Source organism: Gopherus flavomarginatus, chromosome 7 (assembly GCF_025201925.1).
Source record: "Gopherus flavomarginatus isolate rGopFla2 chromosome 7, rGopFla2.mat.asm, whole genome shotgun sequence".
Lineage (NCBI taxonomy): Eukaryota > Metazoa > Chordata > Testudines > Testudinidae > Gopherus > Gopherus flavomarginatus.
This window is the reverse complement of record NC_066623.1, coordinates 15,100,082-15,120,900: the sequence shown is the minus strand read 5'-3', so window position 1 is coordinate 15,120,900 and position 20,819 is coordinate 15,100,082. Positions and strand designations below refer to the sequence as shown.

General features: G+C 43.5%; 2 protein-coding genes across 2 annotated transcripts in view; both read right to left on the bottom strand.

Annotated features, from left to right (window-relative positions):
• Positions 1-12,083, bottom strand: part of LOC127055554 (solute carrier family 22 member 5-like) — a 40,836-nt gene extending 28,753 nt beyond the window's left edge. The window contains exon 1 of the mRNA XM_050962705.1: positions 11,684-12,083. Within this exon, the coding sequence (XP_050818662.1) occupies positions 11,684-12,076 (393 nt within the window). The 5' untranslated portion in view covers positions 12,077-12,083. The remainder of the gene's footprint in view (positions 1-11,683) is intronic.
• The window catches only part of SLC22A4 (solute carrier family 22 member 4), a 96,134-nt gene that overhangs the window by 5,102 nt on the left and 70,213 nt on the right, over positions 1-20,819 (bottom strand). The window lies entirely within an intron of this gene.

Below are 20,819 nucleotides of genomic sequence, written 5' to 3'. Positions count from 1 at the left end.
TTCTGTTCAGTTCCTCTGTCCCCATAACATTCAAAAATCTCTTTTAGAGGTTCTACATGACAGTTTGGGACGACAGAGTCATTCCAGGTTCCCAAAAGGCCTTCTCAACGGTTTCAAGCATATTTTGTGCAGCAGCTGCCTATTTTTTTTTCTCAGCTCAGAGCCACTCCATGTAGCAGAGGAGAATGGGCCCAGTTACATCAAAAGCAAAACAAGGTCATTAAAAAAAAAAAAAAAAAAAAAAGACTCCCCTTCCTCCCTCTCTCCTCCCCCCCTTGCATAACTCTTTAAAGCTGCCTGGTCTTTGTTTCCATGCAAATGCTAGCAACAGAGTAATCAAATCCCCTGAGAATTTTAAGAGGCTGAAGTGAGTGAAACAAGTGAGAGATACCTTAGTGATTGGAGCATTGGCCTGCTAAAACCAGAGTTCAATCCTTGAGGGGGCCATTTAGGGATCTGGGGCAAAAAAAAAAAAAAATAGTTGGGGATTGGTTCTGCTTTGAGCAGGGGGTTGGTCTAGATGATCTCCTGAGGTTCCTTCCAACCCTGATATTCTATGAAGTGCTAGAAATGCTGCTTTCTAACATGTTAGATACCAACATTTAGGAACATCATGAATCCTACCATTCAAAACCACTGGCACAGAGTACTCTTGCTATATCGTGTTTTAAAGCTGTTGGAGAACACATTTCATATGGTAAGGTTTAAATCTTGCCATTTTACAAGACTTCAGCTCCCAGACACTCTTAACACTGCATTATTTCAAGTTGATTGTCAGCCCTATTGACTGCAGAGTCAGAAACAGCTTCAAGATATCAGTCAGATGGGTAATACAGAATATATTGGGAAACCAAAGGTCACAACAAAAGAGTAGGTGAAACAATAGTAATTTACACATTTGATCTGTTTCAAAACACACTTGGCAAGTGAATGTCAAACTCTATTAATGATAGGTGAAGAGGCACAAGCAGGTTATGTGACTTGACAAAGGTCACAGAAATCTGTGGGACAGCTGTGAATCAGACTCCACGTAATTTGACTCCCAGTCTCTTCATTTGTTAGTCCAGAACCCACCGTTGATGTTTATATGCCAGATAATAAAATAGGTGTGGGAAGATCTTAATATTCCTCACACTATCAGATGTTTGATTTGTCCTCTGTACAAAGCCCTAACTTGTTTGTAGTAGTAATTAATGCTTTTCTCTGGAGAATATTTCCAAAACTCTGTACAACCTGTTTTGTTTAAAATTGGGTATTTGGAACCAAAGTAAACTCCAAAATTCCTAGTATTATAGGGAACTCAGTTCCAAAACTTGAAGCATTTTTAACTAATTTAGTCATTATGAATTTCCACCCCTTTAATTCAATAGTGGAAAGTATTTAAAAAATTGAATTTTACACTTATATAGGATTACAGTCATAGCGGTATTAAGGGAATTCAACCGGTTAAACTGGCATTTCCTTTACTCTTTCAGCATATGCACTGTAATCAAACAATGATCTGAAAATTTACATAATACCTTTTATTTAAAAGGAATGAACTTTGAAAACTCTTTGTTTGTCAAATGTTTTCAAATGGAATGAAAACTAGTCTCTAATTTAACACTACAATTATTTAAACAAGCACAGCCGAGCTATACAATAACATTCAAGACAAGAAGTGAAGACGACTATCATACCAAATCAGAAATGCAGAGGGAGTTTATATAGACAGAATGTACTATAATTACCTTAACTGAAAATCTGGCCAGGACACTGAGATTAACACAATAACTTTAGAAAAGTGCTGTGAGAGCTTCAGTAGCCTCAACTGATCAAAAGCACATTTTAGATGCATTCACTACACCCGTAAAGTCCTACCTAACTCAGATGGAAGAATGGCTCTCTGTAAATTAACACGACCAAATCCTGCAGTGTCTAAGAGCTTGTCTACATGGTGCCTTAGTCTGCACTGTGGGACGTAAATTATACTGTTAATGTAGTCACAAAACAGGACTTCATTAGTGTGCACTAGGAAACTTTTAGTATGCACCAGTAGACAAACCTTAAGACTCCCAACCAGAGAGTGACCTGGCTTGACCCTGCTCGGCTTGTGCTGTGATTCTGTCAGACCTCATAAGACCATAACATACAAACATAAGAACGGCCATTCTGAGTCAGAACAAAGGTTCATCTAGCTCAGTATCCTGTCTTCTGACAGTGGCCAATGCCAGGTGCCCCAGGGGGAATGAACAGAACAGGGAATCATCAAGTGATCCATTCCCTGTCACTCATTCCCAGCTTCTGGCAAACAGAAGCTAGGGACACCATCCCTGCCCATCCTGGCTAACAGCCATTGATGGACCTATCCTCCATTAATTTGTCTAATTCTTTTTTGAACCTTTGGTCTTCACAACATCCTCTGGCAAAGAGTTCCACAGGTTGACTGTGCATTGTGTCAAGAAATACTTCCTTTTGTTTGTTTTAAACCTGCTGCCTATTAATTTCATTTGCTGACCCCTAGTTCTTGTGTTATGAGGAGTAAATAACACTTCCTTATTTACTTTCTCCACACCAGTCATGATTTTATAGACCTCAATCATATTTCCCCTTAGTCATCTCTTTTCCAAGCTGAAAAGTCCCAGCTCTCCTCATACGGCAGCCGTTCCATACCTCACAAGATAATATGACCGCATCCCATGAAAAAAAAAATCAAATCAATCAATCAACCCACAGTGATAGAACCTTCTTATAACAAACTTCCAATCTGATTTCACTACAAAATTTTCATGCATTCAAGTAAATTGCTATTCTATTATAGGGGAGTTTTTCTATGGAGGTTGAGAACACCCAGGGCCGGCGCTTCCATTTAGGCGACCTAGGCGGTCGCCTAGGGCACCAGGATTTGGAAGGGTGGCAGGCTGCTCCGGTGGACCTCCCATAGGCATGCCTGCGGAAGGTCCGCTAGTCCTGCGGCTCCGGTGGAGTATCCGCAGGCAAGCCTGTGGCAGGTCCACCGGAGCCGTGACACCAGCGAACCCTCCGCAGGAACGCCTGCGGGAGGTCCACCGGAGCCCCGGGACCAGCGAGAGGCGGAGTGCCCCCCGCGGCGTGCCGCCGTGCTTGGGGCGGCGAAATGGCTAGAGCCGGCCCCGTGCCTAGGGCGCCAAAAACCCTGGCGCCGCTCCTGAGAACATCTTACTATATAGTACCATAATGCATAAAGTAAGCTTCAGCATTATTGTATATGCCTGGAAAGCTACAGAAGTAACTGCCAAGCCAGTGGTTTGTAATTTATTACTCCCCACAAGGTAAGCATGTTTCTCAGATTAATCTGGAACAGCCTTCTAAGGGGAGTGGTAGGGGCAAAAAACCTAACTGGCTTCAAGACTGAGTTTGATAAGTTTATGGAAGGGATGGTATGATGGAACTGCCTACAATGGCATGTAACTGATCTGCAACTGCTAGCAGAAAATATTTCCAATGGCCTGTGATAGGACACCAGATGGGGAGGGCTCCGAGTTACTACAGAGAATTCTCTCTCAGGTGTCTGGTTGCTGGGTCTTGCCAACATGCTCAGGGTTTAACTGATTACCATATTTGGGGCCAGGAAGTAATTTCCCTCCCAGGTAAGACTGGCAGAGACCCTTGGGAGTTTTTTGCCTTCTTCTGCAGCACGAGTCACTTGCACGTTTACAGTGTAAATGGTGAATTCTCTGTTGTCTTTAAATCATGATTTAAGAACTTCAGTAACTCAGCCAGAGATTATGGCCTATTACAGGAAAGGGTGGGTGAGGTTCTGTGGCCTGCAATGTCCAGGAGGTCAGACTAGATGATCACAATGGTCTCTTCTGGCTTTAATGTCTATGAGGTTACAAAGAACTGTTCCACTACAGAAGCACTACTCTAAATATTAATGAAGGTTTCATTTCCTTAAGAGTGTTACTACAGGCACCAATCATAGATAGACCATTACAAATATCAAATATTTCCTCTAGAGGCTTGCTCAATTTAACCCCTGTTATATAAGAAAGACTTTTCTGAAACCTGCAGTTTCAGTCTATGCTGTTTATTGTTTTCTGATCCCAGCATGGGCAAACATAAAAGATAAAAAACAACAAGAAATTGGAGGTATTCTACATGCTAAAATCTCCTTTTAAAAACTGTAACGGTAACGGTTTTGTTTTGGTCGATCCTGCTCTTCCCTCCCATCTGCTACCCTGTAAATGAAGGCAGGACCTTCAAGTGATCTGTCATTCTCACCATTCACTACTTATGAACTTTGAACCAAATTCTGCCCTTAGCTATACCCATGCAAACCACTACACTTAATGGGGTAACATAGGCATAAGTGAAGAATTATCACATAAGTTTCTGTGTTATTTATTTACATTTATCAAGTGCCCAACGCCCAAGGTGCGCTATTTCATTATATAAACTATCCAAAAATGCAAACCAGATCCACATCTACAAAAGGATACAGTGTATATCTTGAATTCCTTCTCCTGAAGTTGTGTTAAGCCTTTGCAAGAGTCTCACCTGTACAGAAAGTTAGGAGAAATTTCAAGCTTTTTCATTACTTTCTAAATCAATACAATAAAATAAAATAAACCCAAAACAACGCTGCTGGTGGTGAATTTGGGAGAAGTGGTGGAGAAAGGCACATGGACCAGGATATAACAGTGAACTAGCAGCAACTTTTTTTTTAAATGTTAAAATTAGTTTTAAAGAGTCATGGAAACATTAGCTCTATAAATACATTGCCTGTGTTATGTCTAAGGTGGCGGTGTCTTAATTTTCACTGCACTAACACTGAAATGCTAGCCTACTGTGCAAACAAATATGGGCTACTTCAGATAAGTATCCCTGGGGCACTTCCATCTTACTACTATTGATCAACTTTGAGAGGCAAAAAAGGAGCATTTTTCTGTGCTGGGAATTTGCCAAGAGAGCTGGCAGTTTCTCAAAGAGACAATATTAAAAGTACAACAGCAAATTATGCTGATGCAAAGGAAAGATAAGAAAAATTGTAAAAGGCTCCATCAGGAGCTCTTTAATGACCTGAAAATCAGAAATCAATCCTAGAAAAAGCAAAAACATGAATGAATTGCTATGGATGGAGTACAAAAGAATAGCACACGCATGTAGAAACAAAAACAGAAAGGCTAAAGCATAAAATGAGTTACATCTAGCAAGGGGCATAAAAGGTACTAGGGGGTTTTATAAATACATGTGGAGCAAGAGAAAGATGAAGGAAACTGTAGGTCCACTACTTAGCTGGGAAGGAGAGCTAAGAACAGATGACATCAAGAAGGCTGTGGTGTTTAATGTCTGTTTGGCTTCAATCTTCACTTAGAGGGTAAATTCTAACCAGATACTTAACACAATTAATATTAACAATAAGGGGGTGGGAACACAAGCCAGAATAGAGAAAGAAGAGGTTAAAGAATATTTATCTAAAATTAGATGCAGTCAAGTCAGCAGAGCCTAATGAAATTCATCCTAGGTTACTTAAAGAACTAGCTAAAGCAATCTTGGAACCATTAGTAACTATCTTTGAGAAATCATGGAGAACAGGTAAGGTGCCAGAGGACTGGAGAAGGGCAAGCATAGTATTTATCTTTAAAAAGGGGAATGAAAAGGATCCAGATAATTATATACTAGTCAGCCTAACTTCAATACCTGGAAAAATACCAGAACAAATTATTAAACATTCAATTTGTAAGCATCTAGAGGACAATAGGATTATAAAGAATAGCCAGCATGTATTTGTCAAGAACAAACCCACCTAATTTCCTTCTTTGACAGGGTTACTGGCCTAGCAGATAGGGGAGAAGCAATAGATGTGACATATCTTAATTTTTAGTAAGGTTTTTGACGCAATCCCGCATGACTCCTCATAAGCAAACTAGGGAAATTAAGTATAAATTAAATTGCTACAAATTGGATGCATAAGGGGTTGAAAGACCATATTCAAAGAGTAGTTATCAATGGCTGGCTGTCAAAATGAGCAGATGCATCTAGTGAGATCCCACAGAGGGTCAGCCCTGGTTTCAGTACTATTCAATCTTTTCATTAATGACTTGGATAATGGAGTGGAAATTATGCTTATAAAAATGGCAGATAACACAAAGTTGCACTTTGGAGGCCAGCATTAGTATTGAAAATAATATTGACAAATTGGAGAACTGGTATGAAATCAACAAGACGAAATGCAATAAAAACAAGCGCAAAGAACTTCATTTAGGAAGGAAAAAATTAAATGAACACAACAAAAATGGGGAATAACTGGCTAGGCAGTAATACTGCTGAAAAGGATCTGGAGATTAGAATGGATACAAATTGAATGAGTCAACAATGTGATAAAGTTGTGAAAAAGGCTAATATTCTGGGGTGAATTAACAGAAGTGTCATATGTAAAACAAAGGAAGCAACTATCCTGCTCTAATTGGCACTGGGGAGGCCTCAGCTGGAGAACTGGAACCAGTTCTGGATGCCGCACTTAAGAAAAATGTGGACAAACTGGAGACAGTCCAGAGGATAGCAACAAAAATGATAAGCTTTAGAAAACCTGACCTATGAGGAACGGTTAAAAAAAACTGGGCATGTTTAGTCTTGAGAAAAAAAGACTGATGGGCGAACTGATAAACTTTCAGATATGTTAAGGGCTGTTATAAAGAAGACAATGATCATGCATTCATCATGTTCACTAAATGTAGAGCAAGACCAGCAAGGGAGATTTAGGTTAGATATTCAGAGATCTTCCTAATTATAAGGACGGTTAAGCACTGGAATAGGCTTCCAAGGGAGGCTGTGGAATCCCCATCACTGGAAGTCTAATCTGTTCTTAAAACAACAAACAGGTTGGACAAACACCTGGCACGGATGGTAGAAGTTTACTTGGTCCTGCCTCAGGGCAGGAAGCTGGGTTGGATGACCTCTTGTGATCCCTTCTAGCCCTACATTTTTATGATCTGATATTGTAGCACTCCTTCAAGTGCAATTCTTTTTTTAAAACGTGCTTATTCACCCATGATACTGTGGGTCTCTTAAGGACTTTAAGATCAAATCAGTTTCTAGTGCACCTCTACCTCGATATAACATTGTCTTTGGGAGCCAAAAATCTTATCGCGTTATAGGTGAAACTGTGTTATACTGAACTTGCTTTGATCCACCAGAGTGCGCAGCCCAAACCCCCGGAGCACTGCTTTACCGTGTTATATCCAAATTCGTGTTATATCGGGTGGCATTATATCGAGGTAGTAGTGTATATAAGTAAACAGGATGTCTTTTCAAATTGTGGGCATATTCAGCCTGTAATTTGAAAGCCAAGATAAATGTTTTTCTTGCTCTGACGTGACCAGTAACAAAAGATTCTGAAATCAGGACTTTCATTAGACTTCTTCATCTTCATATGTTAGTAGCTTTCTCAATCAATACATCTGCTCTCTGTGTATAGTCAGTATCCTATTCACCCATTCTGAAATAAGTGCGGATTGCTTTTCATTCTGATTGCCCTGCAGAAATAGCCTAACTATGAAATAAAGTTTAGCTAAAGTCTTGTCTACATAGGAACACTGAAGAAAGTTAACCCAAATTAACGAAAGGTGGATTAGTTAAATGGCATTAAACCCATGTGGACACCCTCATTCTACCCTTAATTCTGTTTAGCTTAATTACACACAGACAGCCGATGTATTAAGAAATCTGGTAATATGTGAAGAGGAGGAAATCTAATGAGAATCCTGACATGACTTTTGCTATGCTAAGCCACCACTAGAATATGCATGAAGAGATCAGTAAATGTTTAACTTGGTAGAGAAAGCTTTGATTTGAACTTCAGCCACTGGTTCCATTGTTATATAAACAAGACCCATGCAGTTTCATTAATCTCTCCTGTTTACTCTTTAAAAAAAGTAAACACGAATACTTAGAAATTATGCCTATTGCTGGTCTATGCTTCTGAGGGCAATTCCAACTGTTGGTACCATTGTCTCCACTTTCCCATACCTCCTCTGTCAATTTGCTTCATAGGAGCTCTACAAAGGTGCAGGGGTCTGCCTGCATAGAGCTAATTATATGATCAGAGCCCTACATTGTGAATTCTGGAGGGAGGGACTGTCTCTTACTACAGGTTTGTACAGTGCCCAGCAAAATAGGGTACCAGTACTGAGTAAGGCCTTGAGGCACTACTGTAATTCCAATAACAAGAAGAAGAAGATAAGAGAGAGGTAGGCTTACAATTAAGTTTCTTTTTTTAAAGTCAAATAATGCTTGCATTTTGTCAAACGAACAAACAAAAATGTATAAACTTGCCCTTAACCACTTGATTTCAAATTCCCACTAGTATAAATTCTGTAACGAGATATTCTAAAAAAAAAAAAATATTGCAAAATTTAAGGATGAACATACAAGTATAATTTATATCATATTTATACCACCTGGCATGCGGCAATTACTCCTGCCATCATAACACTTAGAAAGTGGCTGAACAGAAGTTTTCAGAATGGCAGACTAGAAGTTGAGCATATTTAGAATTGGTCAAAATATGTAAGACCATTCCGTTATCCAAGAGAAGGCTACTTCCTCTTTGTTCCTCCTCTACAGTCCCTTTGTCTCATTCTATTAAACTCAATAATTTCAGTGTCAAATTCTGCTCCCAGTTATACCTGCTCAATGCCACTGAAGATAGCAGGGTTTAAACAGATATAACTGGAAGAGGAATTTAGCCCTCCATTTAATTATCAAACCTCTAAGTGTTTTAAGTGCCATATATCACTTTTTATTACCATTTCATTCTGCCACTGACTTACATAGAAAAGAAATAGGAATTACATAAATGGTGGTTTTCTTGAGGGCATGAAGTTTTATTCACCCCTCCACTTACAGTGTTTGAAACTGAGTGAGTCACAAATACAAAAAGCAGTTACGGTATGTATAAAATGATGACATATACCTTCTGTTGTTAAATGTACACTGGGAAGATTGACATGAGAAAGAGGGGTTTGCTTTTAGATAAGAAGAAGAAAAGGCATTTTAAGCTGCTTCTGCTCCTTAAAGACTGTCACATAAGTGAGGGCCTTTACTGTGGCCATGAGACAGAAGATGCTTCGGGCAACATTTCTTTTTTTCCCCCTAGATTTCAGTTAAAGCCAGATCTGGGACAAAGGTCCTCATGGCCACCTTGACAAGTTAGAGAGATATGCAGCTAAACATGAGATTAATGAATCATAAAAGGGCAGGAATAAGTCAACAGATCAGCGTTAAACAAGTTTAACATTGAAAACCTCTAAGTAGGTGAAAGGCCATAGCTCTTGCAAAACTGACCCAGAAGCGTAAACATTGGTAAAAGAAGTAATGATGCATGAAGTCTGGGACTGCCAAGTACAGCTAACTCCTGCAAGCACAGGCATCAGGCAAACAAAAAATGGTTTCAAACAAAATATCAGCCAATGTCACACACTGTATCAGCTTCCTCTATTCTTAGTTTGTTACCAGACTCTCCATTTTTCTGAAGTTTAAAATTCAGCCAGTTTAATTTGTATTGAGCTTAAACTCAGTACACAGTTTTGTCAGGGAGGAGACAAATTATAGGATGAAACCATGTCTAAACCACCCAGCCATTGAGCTTTGAAGCATTCAGAACAAAAACAACACAATGTCATGTGAACTGGAATAATTTTTTAAAAGCTTCATTTTTAATGTTCTCTGTAATAATAGTTTAGGCCTTTGCAATAGTGCTTTTTGGTGATGTCCAAATAACTGTTCTGAACTTCTTTCAAGAGAAATGTAAGTGTCTAAAGCCGATCTTAAAAAGCAATTTACGTGATGCATCAGTCCTGAAAGGTGAAAGTTGGTGTGGAGATGGCAAAACTTCACTAAAGTCAGCAGTGAAAATCGTTCAAGCCTCAGTCACTACCTAAGCTCAATAACAGTTGTCAAATTAAAGTTTTGCCCGGTGCACACTGACTGGTACAGTGGTGTGAAAAATTATTAAGGGCCTTCCATTTAAAAAAAAAAATCTGATGTGCCAAATTTAGTACACAGAAGAATGCAGATTACATCAAAAGAGGCTCACACTTTCTTTGTTACAGCAATCTCCTAGGCCCTGCTGCAGAGAAGCACAATGGTGCATGTTATTCCTGCTATTTATTTTTAAAAGATCTCTTTCCGTTTCTTGTAGAAGCTTGCAGCTGGGGAAAAAATCACAAGAGCTTGACAGACAAGCATATGATGTGTCGGAAAGAAGACAGAAACTTTCATGTTATCACTGTTTCTGCCTCATAGACACATTTCCAGCAGCTTAAATAGCGATGACATAACATTTTTTCCCCCCATGTCTCTCCTTCAGCAATAACTTCCCACACTAATCTCCTGTCTAGCTAATTCTTCTCTTCTTCATGCATCTGAACTCGTCTTGTATAGTTTAATAATCTAAATTAAACTGTATGCCCTCCAACACACACACTTTGGCATTCCAAATGATTTTAAAAACAGCATGTACATTTATGACACAATATAAAGACAGGCAGGCTGCAAGGACCAAGTATAGGTTCCTTTGCAAACAAACACCTAGATCTACAATTAAGAAAGACACATCAGCAAAGCCCAGCACAAACCTCTCTGTGCAAAGTGGTTTGCTTCACTAGGGAATGTCCAATTTTTTTTTTAATATTAACATTTGATAGACATGTCTGAATCAACAAATGTGTAATCAGAAATTTCATTTAATTTAATAAGATCACCAAAACAAGATGAACTGGGTTTTGTAAACAGTCTCTGTAATTTGATAGCACGCTGTTAGAGAGAGACCTGATGCCTATATTACGGATAATGTTTCTCTAAACAGAAGCTCACTGATGTAATGATTTTAGTTTTGCCTCTGATACTTACATAGCAATGATTAGTTAACCTGTTAAAACTTTCAAAAGAAAGAGGCAATACAGTCAGTGACCTGAACAGGCAGAGAAACGTCTGTTTCATGTCAAGAGGGGAAAGTGCAGGGTTGATGTAGCTACAGTAAGCAACTCAAGATGAACAGGTCCCTAGAGTAATGTGTCCAGTATTGGATATGCAGTCCCCAAAGTGTGAAGGTAGCGGGCTTCAACACAGAGGACAGGTGTATTCATGGCCCTGCAAGGATACTTATTGTTACACACTAGGTAACTATGGGCCCACTTTTCTCCTTCCACCAAGCTTCAGGGCTCCTATCCACAGCACATCTCAACTGAAACAGTAGCCACTCGAGTCAGTAAACACTAGCTCCCACATCCTGTGACAGAGGTACTGATGTGTAGAATTCTGTCCCATGCCTTGTGTCAGGGACTGGGAAGTAAAGCAGAGTCTCTCCTTGTATTATTGATAATTTATGCACCAAATCAGCAAATCATCAACAATTACGTCTGTACCCCTGGGACATGACAGGCTAGTTCCCTGTGCCTCCAGGGGTTACAGATACACTCAGACCCCTTTACTCCAGCCCCCTAAACTCTCACACTGTGTCCACAATGTTAGCACTCCCCTTCCCAGCCCCTCTCACCCTGAGCACCCCACTCCCTATGCCCCCTAAGACCCCTCCCAGCCGCTTGCCACTCTTGGCCCCACTCCCATCCTTCTCCATCACCCCAAGACCCTTCTCTCCCCACTCCTCTAGCCCCTGCCCCCCGGGGCTCCCCCCACGGCGGCGGCCCCCGCCCGGGCGCACCTCGGTGACGATGGTGGAGAGGTAGAGCTCCCGGCTGTACTCCCAGCCGTCCAGGCACGTCTCCTGCTCCAGCTGACTCAGGTCCACGTCCCTGCCGGGCTGCAGCCCCAGCGCGGAGAAATTGGCCAGCGACTCCAGGCGGTAGCGGCGGCACCTGCTGGGCCCCTCCCGGCCGCCCTGCACCTCGCGGGGGATGCTGGCGTTGAGCCACTCGCGGCTCAGGTTGGCGCTGGGGGGCAGCCGGCAGCGGTGCTCGGGGGCGCCGGCCAGGAAGACGATGGAGAGCCCGGTGAAGCCATTGGGCACGATGCTGGCGCTGAGCAGGAAGAAGATGAGGCGCTGGAAGGGGCCCCACTCGCCCAGGAAGGCGGTGACCCCCTCGTAGTCCTGCATGGCGGGGCGCAGCGCAGCGCTTGGGCCCGGCGCTGAGGAGCGGCGGCGGCGGCTACACGCGGCCCCTTCTGGTGCGGAGAGGGCGCGGCCGCCGCAGCGCTCCCAGGGCCGGCCGGGGGGCCGGGCCCGGCGGGGGAAGGGGGTGGGGCTTGCCCACACGGGACAGGTGGCGCAGCCCCCGCCCTGGGCAAGGCAGGCGCTGGCTGAGGGCGTCGCGTCCTCGAAAGCCTCCGAGCCCTGGCGCTGCCCATGCTGGGGGCGCTGCTGAGCCCAGCCCAGCCCCGAGCCCGCCGCGCTGTGGAGGCGTCCGGCTGCCAGAGCCCCGGCTCAGCAAATGGGCGCGAAAGCAGGTGGGAGCCAGGCGGGGGCTGCGGGCACAGCCGGGGGCGGTGACACTGCCCGTCTTCGCAGTGCTGAAGGGGAGCAGAGCTTGGCCCTGGCTAGGAGACAAGCTACAGCCCCTGGTGTGTAAAGGACCCGTCCTCTTTCCCCTACCTGCTCCCAGCTGGGCCTGAGTCTCCTTCCTCCTTGTGTGGCCATTTGCCCCCCTGCAAAGACAGGGCCCAGTCCAGGTCCACTGTGCAGGTTCAGCCAGTCTAGGGCCACTTCTCCCCTGAAGTGTTTACAGTCTCGTGTAGTGTAACACGTGGGAGAATAATGGAGGAAAGATGGAGAGAAGAGACAGCCCAAGGCATGTGCTGCGCCCCCCCCCCAGTGCCATAGACATAGCTTTAACAGGAGATGAATTTGCCATAACACGCCTACAACATGCACCATACATGTACCACGTTCCAGCCTGCCATATACTGTCTACGTGCACCACGCTAACCTAGTCCTCTCTGAAAGGAGACTCCATCTGCCCTCCCCTCCGAGCGAACCCCTCTGGGTGTCACTCTGAAGGGCACCTAGGATACAGGGGGAGCAGCACCAGGCCAGAAAAGGGGTCCCTGATATGAGGCTGAAGGGAGAGGGGGGAATGTAATACATGGGTGGAACATGGCAAGATAACAGGCGGGGGACTGAAACCTGGACACAGATGGAGTGCAGGCCAGGACCCAGAGGGAGATGAGGACATGGGAAAGATGGGGTGGGGTTCAGGACACAGTGGGGGACAAATGGGGTGGGGGGACTAGGGACAGATGGGTGAGGAGGCTAGGAATATGGGGCAAGAAGCAAACCACAAGGCAGATGGAGTGGGGGCTGGGGCAGGATGCTAGAAGGGGGCCTATGAGATGGGGTGGTAGAACCCCAGGGTCAGACAAGATCAGGGCATAGGACTCAATGGATCAGTAGCCTGGGGTAGGAAGAGTGAGTGGGGAAGGGTGCAGCCCCCAGGGCTCCAGGGGCAGATGAGGTGGGAGATAGATGCAGGAGCAATATTGTGGGTGCCATATCAGTGATTTAGTGCATCTGCCCTCCCCTGAAATGAATGGCCTATCCCTGCCCCTCTGCTCTGCTGGTGTGTTAAAAGATAAAACAGGGTATTTTTCATTCAGCCACTGTCCCCCAAAAGCACCAAGAGAGTCAGAATTTCTCCCTAGGGCTCCAGAAAATGCTAAGAAAGGAGACAGACTGCTGAACTTCCCCAAACACATTGGCCCCATAGGATGCGGTTTTTCCAGCCAGCAGTTTGTACAGCCATCGCCCCACTGCTGGCTGCGTTCAGTAGCACTAAACAGCCCAAGTTGCAGGACTTTCCTACTTTTTTAAAAGGAGTGACAAAGCATACTGCACCATGTGGTAGCCTCGGCTTTCCTTGTGGAATCTACCCTTATTAGATCTGCTTGTCCCCCACTTTGTTGGCTAGGGCAGAATTTGGCCTCAGCATTCTAAATCTCATACAATATGTAATGCTCAACAGAGTGGGCTATGACTAGGCTCATACTCGTAGCTGAGTTGTTATGCTTATGAGTATAAATCAGACCCTGGGCATGACCTTTTTATGGTAGTACTGTATTTAGAAAAAGGTGCCTGTAAATCTTTTAAAATAATTACTTAAAATATGGAAGAAAACACCACCTGTGGTTTCAAGCACAGGGATTCTGTTCTATTCAGGGCTCAAAAAAAAAAAAAAAAACCAGCACATGTCTGTGGCTTGGTCTTTCCTGACTTTATCTATGATGCTGCTCTCTGTGAAGGTGAGCACCTGTTCCAGATGCAGATTTTATTTGCTTATTTTTAATTTTATTTCCCATTTGGGAACTTATCCCTATGATTCTGCTTTAAGAGGAGGAGTGAAATTTAAGGTAATAAAGGGAGATATACCAAACTCCTAGAACTGGAAGGGATGTTGAAAAGTCATTGAATCCAGCCCCCTTCCTTCACTAGCAGGACCAAGTACTGATTTTGACTCACAACCCTGGGTTTAGCAGGCCAACCCTCAGACCACTGAGCTATCCCTCTCCCCCTGCTTAAGGATTGCACCAAAAATATTGCAGAGGATGAGAACTCTCCCTGCTGTCAGAAAAAGAGGACAAAACTTGTCATCTCTACTGCATAGGCCTCTATGACCAAAATAGGTTTGCATTTCCCCTGGAAGGTCCAGCCTAGGAGATCAGTAGTGAATCTCTGTGAGCCCTTACTGAGGTGGAAGCAGGAGGCTGAGTCCAGCAGCCCTGTAGCACACTCTCCAAAACCCTCCAACTGCAACCTGAAAAGGGGGTGGAGATGGAGGAGGTGGCTGAGGTGCACACCCAGCACAGGATCTAGGCACAATCTTTCTTAGTTTTGCTAAGCTTCTCTGCTGGTTCTGTTGGTTCATCCAAACCCAGATCTGGGGTGGCAAGGGGAGAGGAAAGGTTCTACAGGGGGAAGCATGGCAGCACTGCTTTTGGAATCTGCAAGGTTTGAAGCAGGCCTGGGCCTTTTAATTCCTTGTGTCAGCTTTTCCAATCCTGCCTGCCCCCTTTTCTTTCGGAGGGAAGGGCACTCCCACCCACAATAGGTTTCTGAGATAGTATCTGAACCTTGCTCCTGGAGCTAAATCTTTCCACTCCTGCCAGGCTCTTTTCCTGCAGTTTTGCCCTCTGATGGGTAAAATCCATTCTGCCCCCAGGTCCCCAGTGAGACATTATTCAACAAGGGAGAGGGGGGTGGAAAGCAGGAGAACAGGCCTTTCCTTTTGTCTTTGGCTCTCTCAGTCTGGCTCTCTCCCTGAAGCCTGCAGCATCCGCTGCAAGTGGCTCAGAGCAGGAACTGGAGCTGAGGGGAGAATCTCCTCAAAAGACAAGTGCAGCCCCAGGACATGGCTGGGAATTAGATAAATCACTGAGCTGAATTTTAGTCTGACATTTGGAATAAAAGATTGGAATTTCCCCAGGCTGAAGTACTCGTTTTAGTGGAGTTGTGGACCTTATCACAACAAGGAAAGAGATGTTGTCTGAGACCTTAAAGGCCCTTGTAGACTTTGCATAAGCAGTGCTTTCATGAGTGGATGATTTTGCAGGCATGGTCCCTCTCAACTTAAAAATCCCACTGTTTAAAGGGCTTCTCTCTCTGAAAAAGATAGTGGTACACAAATCTGTTTCATGCAAGTAGATGGAGTTGTGGTCCCTGAGAACAGGTGCTCAGGCAACTCAGTTCCTGGCTCTTAGTACTCCAGTGGGGAACATTTCAGAAAGTAGAGGCTAATCAGAGAAGTAGAGATTTAACCCTGCCTGGCCCCTGCCTGACTCCACAGAAGGGAATACCATCAGATGGCAAGTTGAAGCAGTCCCTGAAGTAGAACAGGAGAGAATATCACTTTGCATGTGCTAGCTGGTGCTGAGGCAAGGTCCGGAGCTGCCCTCAGCAGCCTTGCAGCTTTTTGCAGGACTGTCACTCAGCCCTGTATGGGATTGGACCCCCAGACTGGTGCCAGACTCTTTCATTCTGAGACCAAACAATTACCCACAGCTGGGATCAAAATGAATTTACTGGACATTATTCCCAGGATGTATTTAATGGAGCTGTGCAAGAATCACAGGCACTGTTTTGTCCCATTCCCAGTACTCATCAACCCACAGAAATGTTGATATATAGAGGAAACCAGCCATCTACTTCAGATAGCAGGGAAACAATCCGTTCCCCATAAAGGGCCGTACCCTCCTCTATTCTTAATCTGAGAGAATCAGGGATAAAACAGAATATAGCTCTGTCTGAAACACCTGAGAAAGGTCTTAAAGGAGGCTTATCTTTACTTTTCCATTTTCTCAACTTTACTCATTATTATTTTATCAGGCAAATGCTTCTAGGATCATAGGAATATTATTATTAGCTGTAAGGAAGAAGGAAATTCCTTTTCATCTCTTCCTGGGAAGTTCTGTACAAAGAGAAAGTAGAAACAAAATGACACAGCTTCTGGATTATCTTGGTTCTACAGTAGACACAATGAATAGACATGTTGTGCCAGGGAAGTCAGTCACAGAGTATCAGGCAGAAGATCCCATCTCAGAGGAATGCTAACAAAAGATGAAAACAGCCGTAAAGGAAAACAAGTGCAGTTACAGAAACAAAAATCCAATCTGTATTGGAGCCTTTTGGAAACACTTGTCTCATGCAATGATGTACTTAAAAAATTTATAATAGCATCTAGATCACAAAGCATTTTATAAAGAAGGTCATTATCATTATCCCAGTTTTACAGATGGGGAAACTGAGGCACTGAGTAGACCAAAGTTCATATGAAACTTATCCAGTTATTTCCCCCCTCCTCTGCCCGCATCTCATTGTAATACATCTGTTCATATTTAAAAAGATGATCTTGCTTCCCACACTTTAGACAGGTAGCTGTAAAAATCACATTGTAATTGATCTGTAAGCCTTAGCACAATGAAGACTGGAAAATTTATGAGACTTTACCTGAAAAACGACTAAGTGGTACATTCCATAAATCTGGCTTACCTTAAAAATGGAGGAATCATTCCAAGTCAGGACAGTGATGAAATTTAACATCCAAAGCTTCAGGTTTATGTGTTTAGGGTAAACTGCACCCGTGCTCACACTGTTGGAGAAATGTGTTAACTATACTTGCAGAAAAACAAATCGAGTCTCATTTAGGAAAGCCACATAGAACTAGCCCAGCTGTGACAGTAATCTCTTCTGAAGGGAACTTTAGGGGTGGCGCATTTCCCTGCTGCCCGTAACTGACAGGCCTTGTTCTTCCCCCAAGATGCAAGCAGGCTGAAATCACCTATTGCAGCAGATCTTATCACACAAATGAAATTTTCAGGTAACTTTGCATACATTTTCCCAATGTACTGTGCTTCAGTTTTCTCATTTGTAAAGTCTGTGGAATAGTCATAGAAAACTCAAAGTGTGGAGAACATATGAATGTACCTAAATCATTCACAGGCAGCCTATATGTTCCAGTGATCTCCAAGGGTAAGAGGACATCACCAGGTGCCTGATCCTGCAAACACTTACATGTAAAGGCTTGGGAAATTGGGCCCTGGTAGAGTCCATATAAGTGTATTACACCAAACAGCAATCACACAAAAACTGCACATTGAGGACTTGGAATGGAAGACAACATTTTAAAATGAGTGAAGATGTGAAATGACTTCACCTGTTTGATGACATCCAGCATGTAACTCAAATGTTACTGTGCATCTCTCATTGTGCAGGTTACCTTAAAAATAAACAGCCCTTTTCTGTTTTTAAAAGAGCCTTATAGACTGCAAATTTTAGAACATGAAGCAGTTAGTTCCAGGAACTCAAATAAATCAGCTTCACAGACTTTTGAAGAAATAGTTTAAGGCTCACATCATGCAAGGAAGTTGTTTAAAAAGTTGCTCGAGTTGCCCCTCTGCTCCTCAACCCATTTCCTGCCAACAGCAGACAATTTCATTATGCTTTTAAACAGGAAATACTCATTTTTAGTGCTATAAGCCCTACTCCACAGTTTGACATTCATGAAGATGTTCAGTTTCATACTCCCATTGCAAATAGCATCAAAAAGCAAGTCTGCCATGGCTTCCCTGGTATATTGGGTTCTGGTCTGGACTTTAATGTCAGGTGGATGCTGCAAATTTGCTTAACTCTTAGTGGTCTTAGTTTAAAAGTCTATTCAATTAGAGTTTTATTTTTGCTTCTGTAGGATTGAGGTCTGATTCTCATACTGCTTTCTGGGACAGAATGCCAGACATTCATAATGTATAATTATGGGTATGGCGTTCTACTACTAAACTGAACTACATTTTTTAAAATTCTAGACTAAAAGGTCCAGACCAGAACAGTTACTTACTCCACAGTAACAGTGGTTCTTTGACATATTATAGTCAGTCTGGATCCCAATGTTAGAGTGCAAATGCCTCGTGCCTGTGTGATGGGACATTTTTGAGTGGCAGCATCTGTTGGGGCCCCGCATGTGCCACCTCATATGCGAGGGTATAAAAGGCACAGCAGCTGCGACCCTGATCCAGTTCCCTTGCAGTTCAAACCCTGTCATAGCTGAGGACTCAGGTAGCTGAAAAGCAGGAATGGAAAGTAGGTTGTGGGAGCCATGTCAAAGTACACTGTGAAGAACCACAGTTATTCCACAGTAAGTAACTGCTCTTTCTTCGAGTATGTTTCAGTGTGGATCCCGCTGTTGGTGACAGGCGAGCAGTAACCTCCCCAGATGGTGGGAGTGAGGGGTTCTATTTGTATCAAATAGTGATTGGAGTACTGCTGTCCCAAACTTGGCACCCACGTCAAGTGCATAATGTGCATAATGTTTCAGGAAAATCACTGGGTTACTCCTCATTGCAGATGTCCAAGACTGGAGCATTACTGAAGCAGGCGATAGATGCAGCCTGTGCTCTGATGGAGTGTGCCTTGATGTTCAAAGAGAAAGGCTCACCTGGCAGCTGATGGCAAGTACAAATGCAGTGTGTGATCCATCTGGAAATTCTCTGTGGTAAGATGGCATGGTGTTTGAATGGGTCAGATACAGACACAAAGAGGCAGGTAGAAAGCCAGAAGGACTTGGGCCCAGTAAGGTAATGCGGTAACACTCTGGATTCATCCAGGGTGTGCAGTTTCTTCTCAGAGAGCAGCTTTGAGAAGATTACTTTTAAAGTCAATTGATTTAGGTGAAAGTCTGAGACCACCTTAAGGGTGAACTTGGGGACTGGTCTGAGCACCACCTGTTTCTATGAAAGATTCTATAAGGTGCTTCAGCCATGAGAACCTGGAGTTGACTGACTCTCCGAGCTGAAGTGGTGACCTCCAGAAGGACCATTTTCATGGTAAGGTGGTGCATCAAACATTCGGGCAGTGATTCTGAGGGAGGCTACATGAGCTTCAGGTGAATGACAGTTAGTTCTCAAAGGAGAGCTGGGTCTCCAAACAGAAGGTAAGTATGAAGAAGTCTTTTAAAGACTTTCAGTATTGTGAGATGTGAGAAGATCAAGTGTGACTTAACTGGTGGAGTTATCTCCAGAGGCTTTGTGTTGTCTGTTCATGAGAAGACACTGAGCTCTGCCTGGAGCCTCTGCGCTGTTGATGCCAGACTGCGTGTTAAAGCACACACTTATGACCTCCGATGATGTAGGTGTTAGGCGCAATGCTGGCGTTGATACCAGTACTAGTTCCTTTCTTGGCACCATCGTTTCTGAACCGGTCTTGAGTGTAGTCTGTCTTCTGGATAACACTGGCTTGTCCACTAGCGGGATTTGAGAGCTCGTCTCCTTAGGGTCTGATGAGACATTCATAGATTGTGCCAAAAAGTGGCATTTGAGCCTTGTGTTTTGTGACTTACATATCCCAGAAATTGACAGATACACTGAGCATCTGCTAGGTATGTGCAATTCCCCTAGGTAGAAAGGCATCTTCTGTGTCTCTCTTATAGGAGTATTAGTCAATCACAGGATGGGCAGGGCTTGAAGCCTGCAAGTTGAGCTTACCATGCTAAGGAGCCCTGTACAAGAGGTCTTTGCAGGATGTGTAGGGGAGAGAAGAGGTGGGGTCTAGCCATCCTCATTTGGTCAAGATGGCTAGACCATCCCGCCCCCCATCCCCCAGTATAGTGGTCAAAGATAAAGGTAGCCAAGGAGTTCTGAAGAATTCAGAAGGTTTGTGGTAAGATTTAGCTGAAGCTAAGAGCCGATGGCCGGACACTCACCAGGTTCCATCTCACTGCCACGGGCAGTTAAGGGAACTGAGGGAGGGTTGCAGCCACTCCGCCCTTTATGCCCTTGTACAGAAGCCCAGGAAGGCCAGAGTGTGTGCATGGTCCTGATGGGCACTGCTACTCCAAGATTTCTGGTTATGTGCATGAGGCATATGTGCAAGGACACTGGGATCCACACTGATGCATAGTCAAAGCAACAGCAACTTTTTTCACAACAGTATTTACGTCACAATGATTAAGCTTGTTGTGATAAGAGTTCTGAACTTTGGTCAAGTACCATTTTAAAACCTAACTATAGAAAACTCTTATCCACTAAAAATTGAAAATTATTGCTCTCTGGGAGCAATAATAGTAAGACTTTGCACTTCTATCCTAGGACATCTATGCAGTTTAAAAACATTATTCAAAATAAATTAAGCCACAAAGCCTATTCAATAGTGAAGTACGTAGTCACACTTGAGATGGGGAAATGAGGCAGAGATTAGCTGATGTGCTCAAAGTCACGCAGCAAGCCATGTCACATATAGGACCACCATCAAATTGCCTAGTTCCCAGTCTTTTGTTTCAAGCACTAATCTATGCTTCCTTCAATGGGAAATACCCCACTAGGTTAAATCATTGAGCAGTGAATTGCTTATATTTGATACTGTT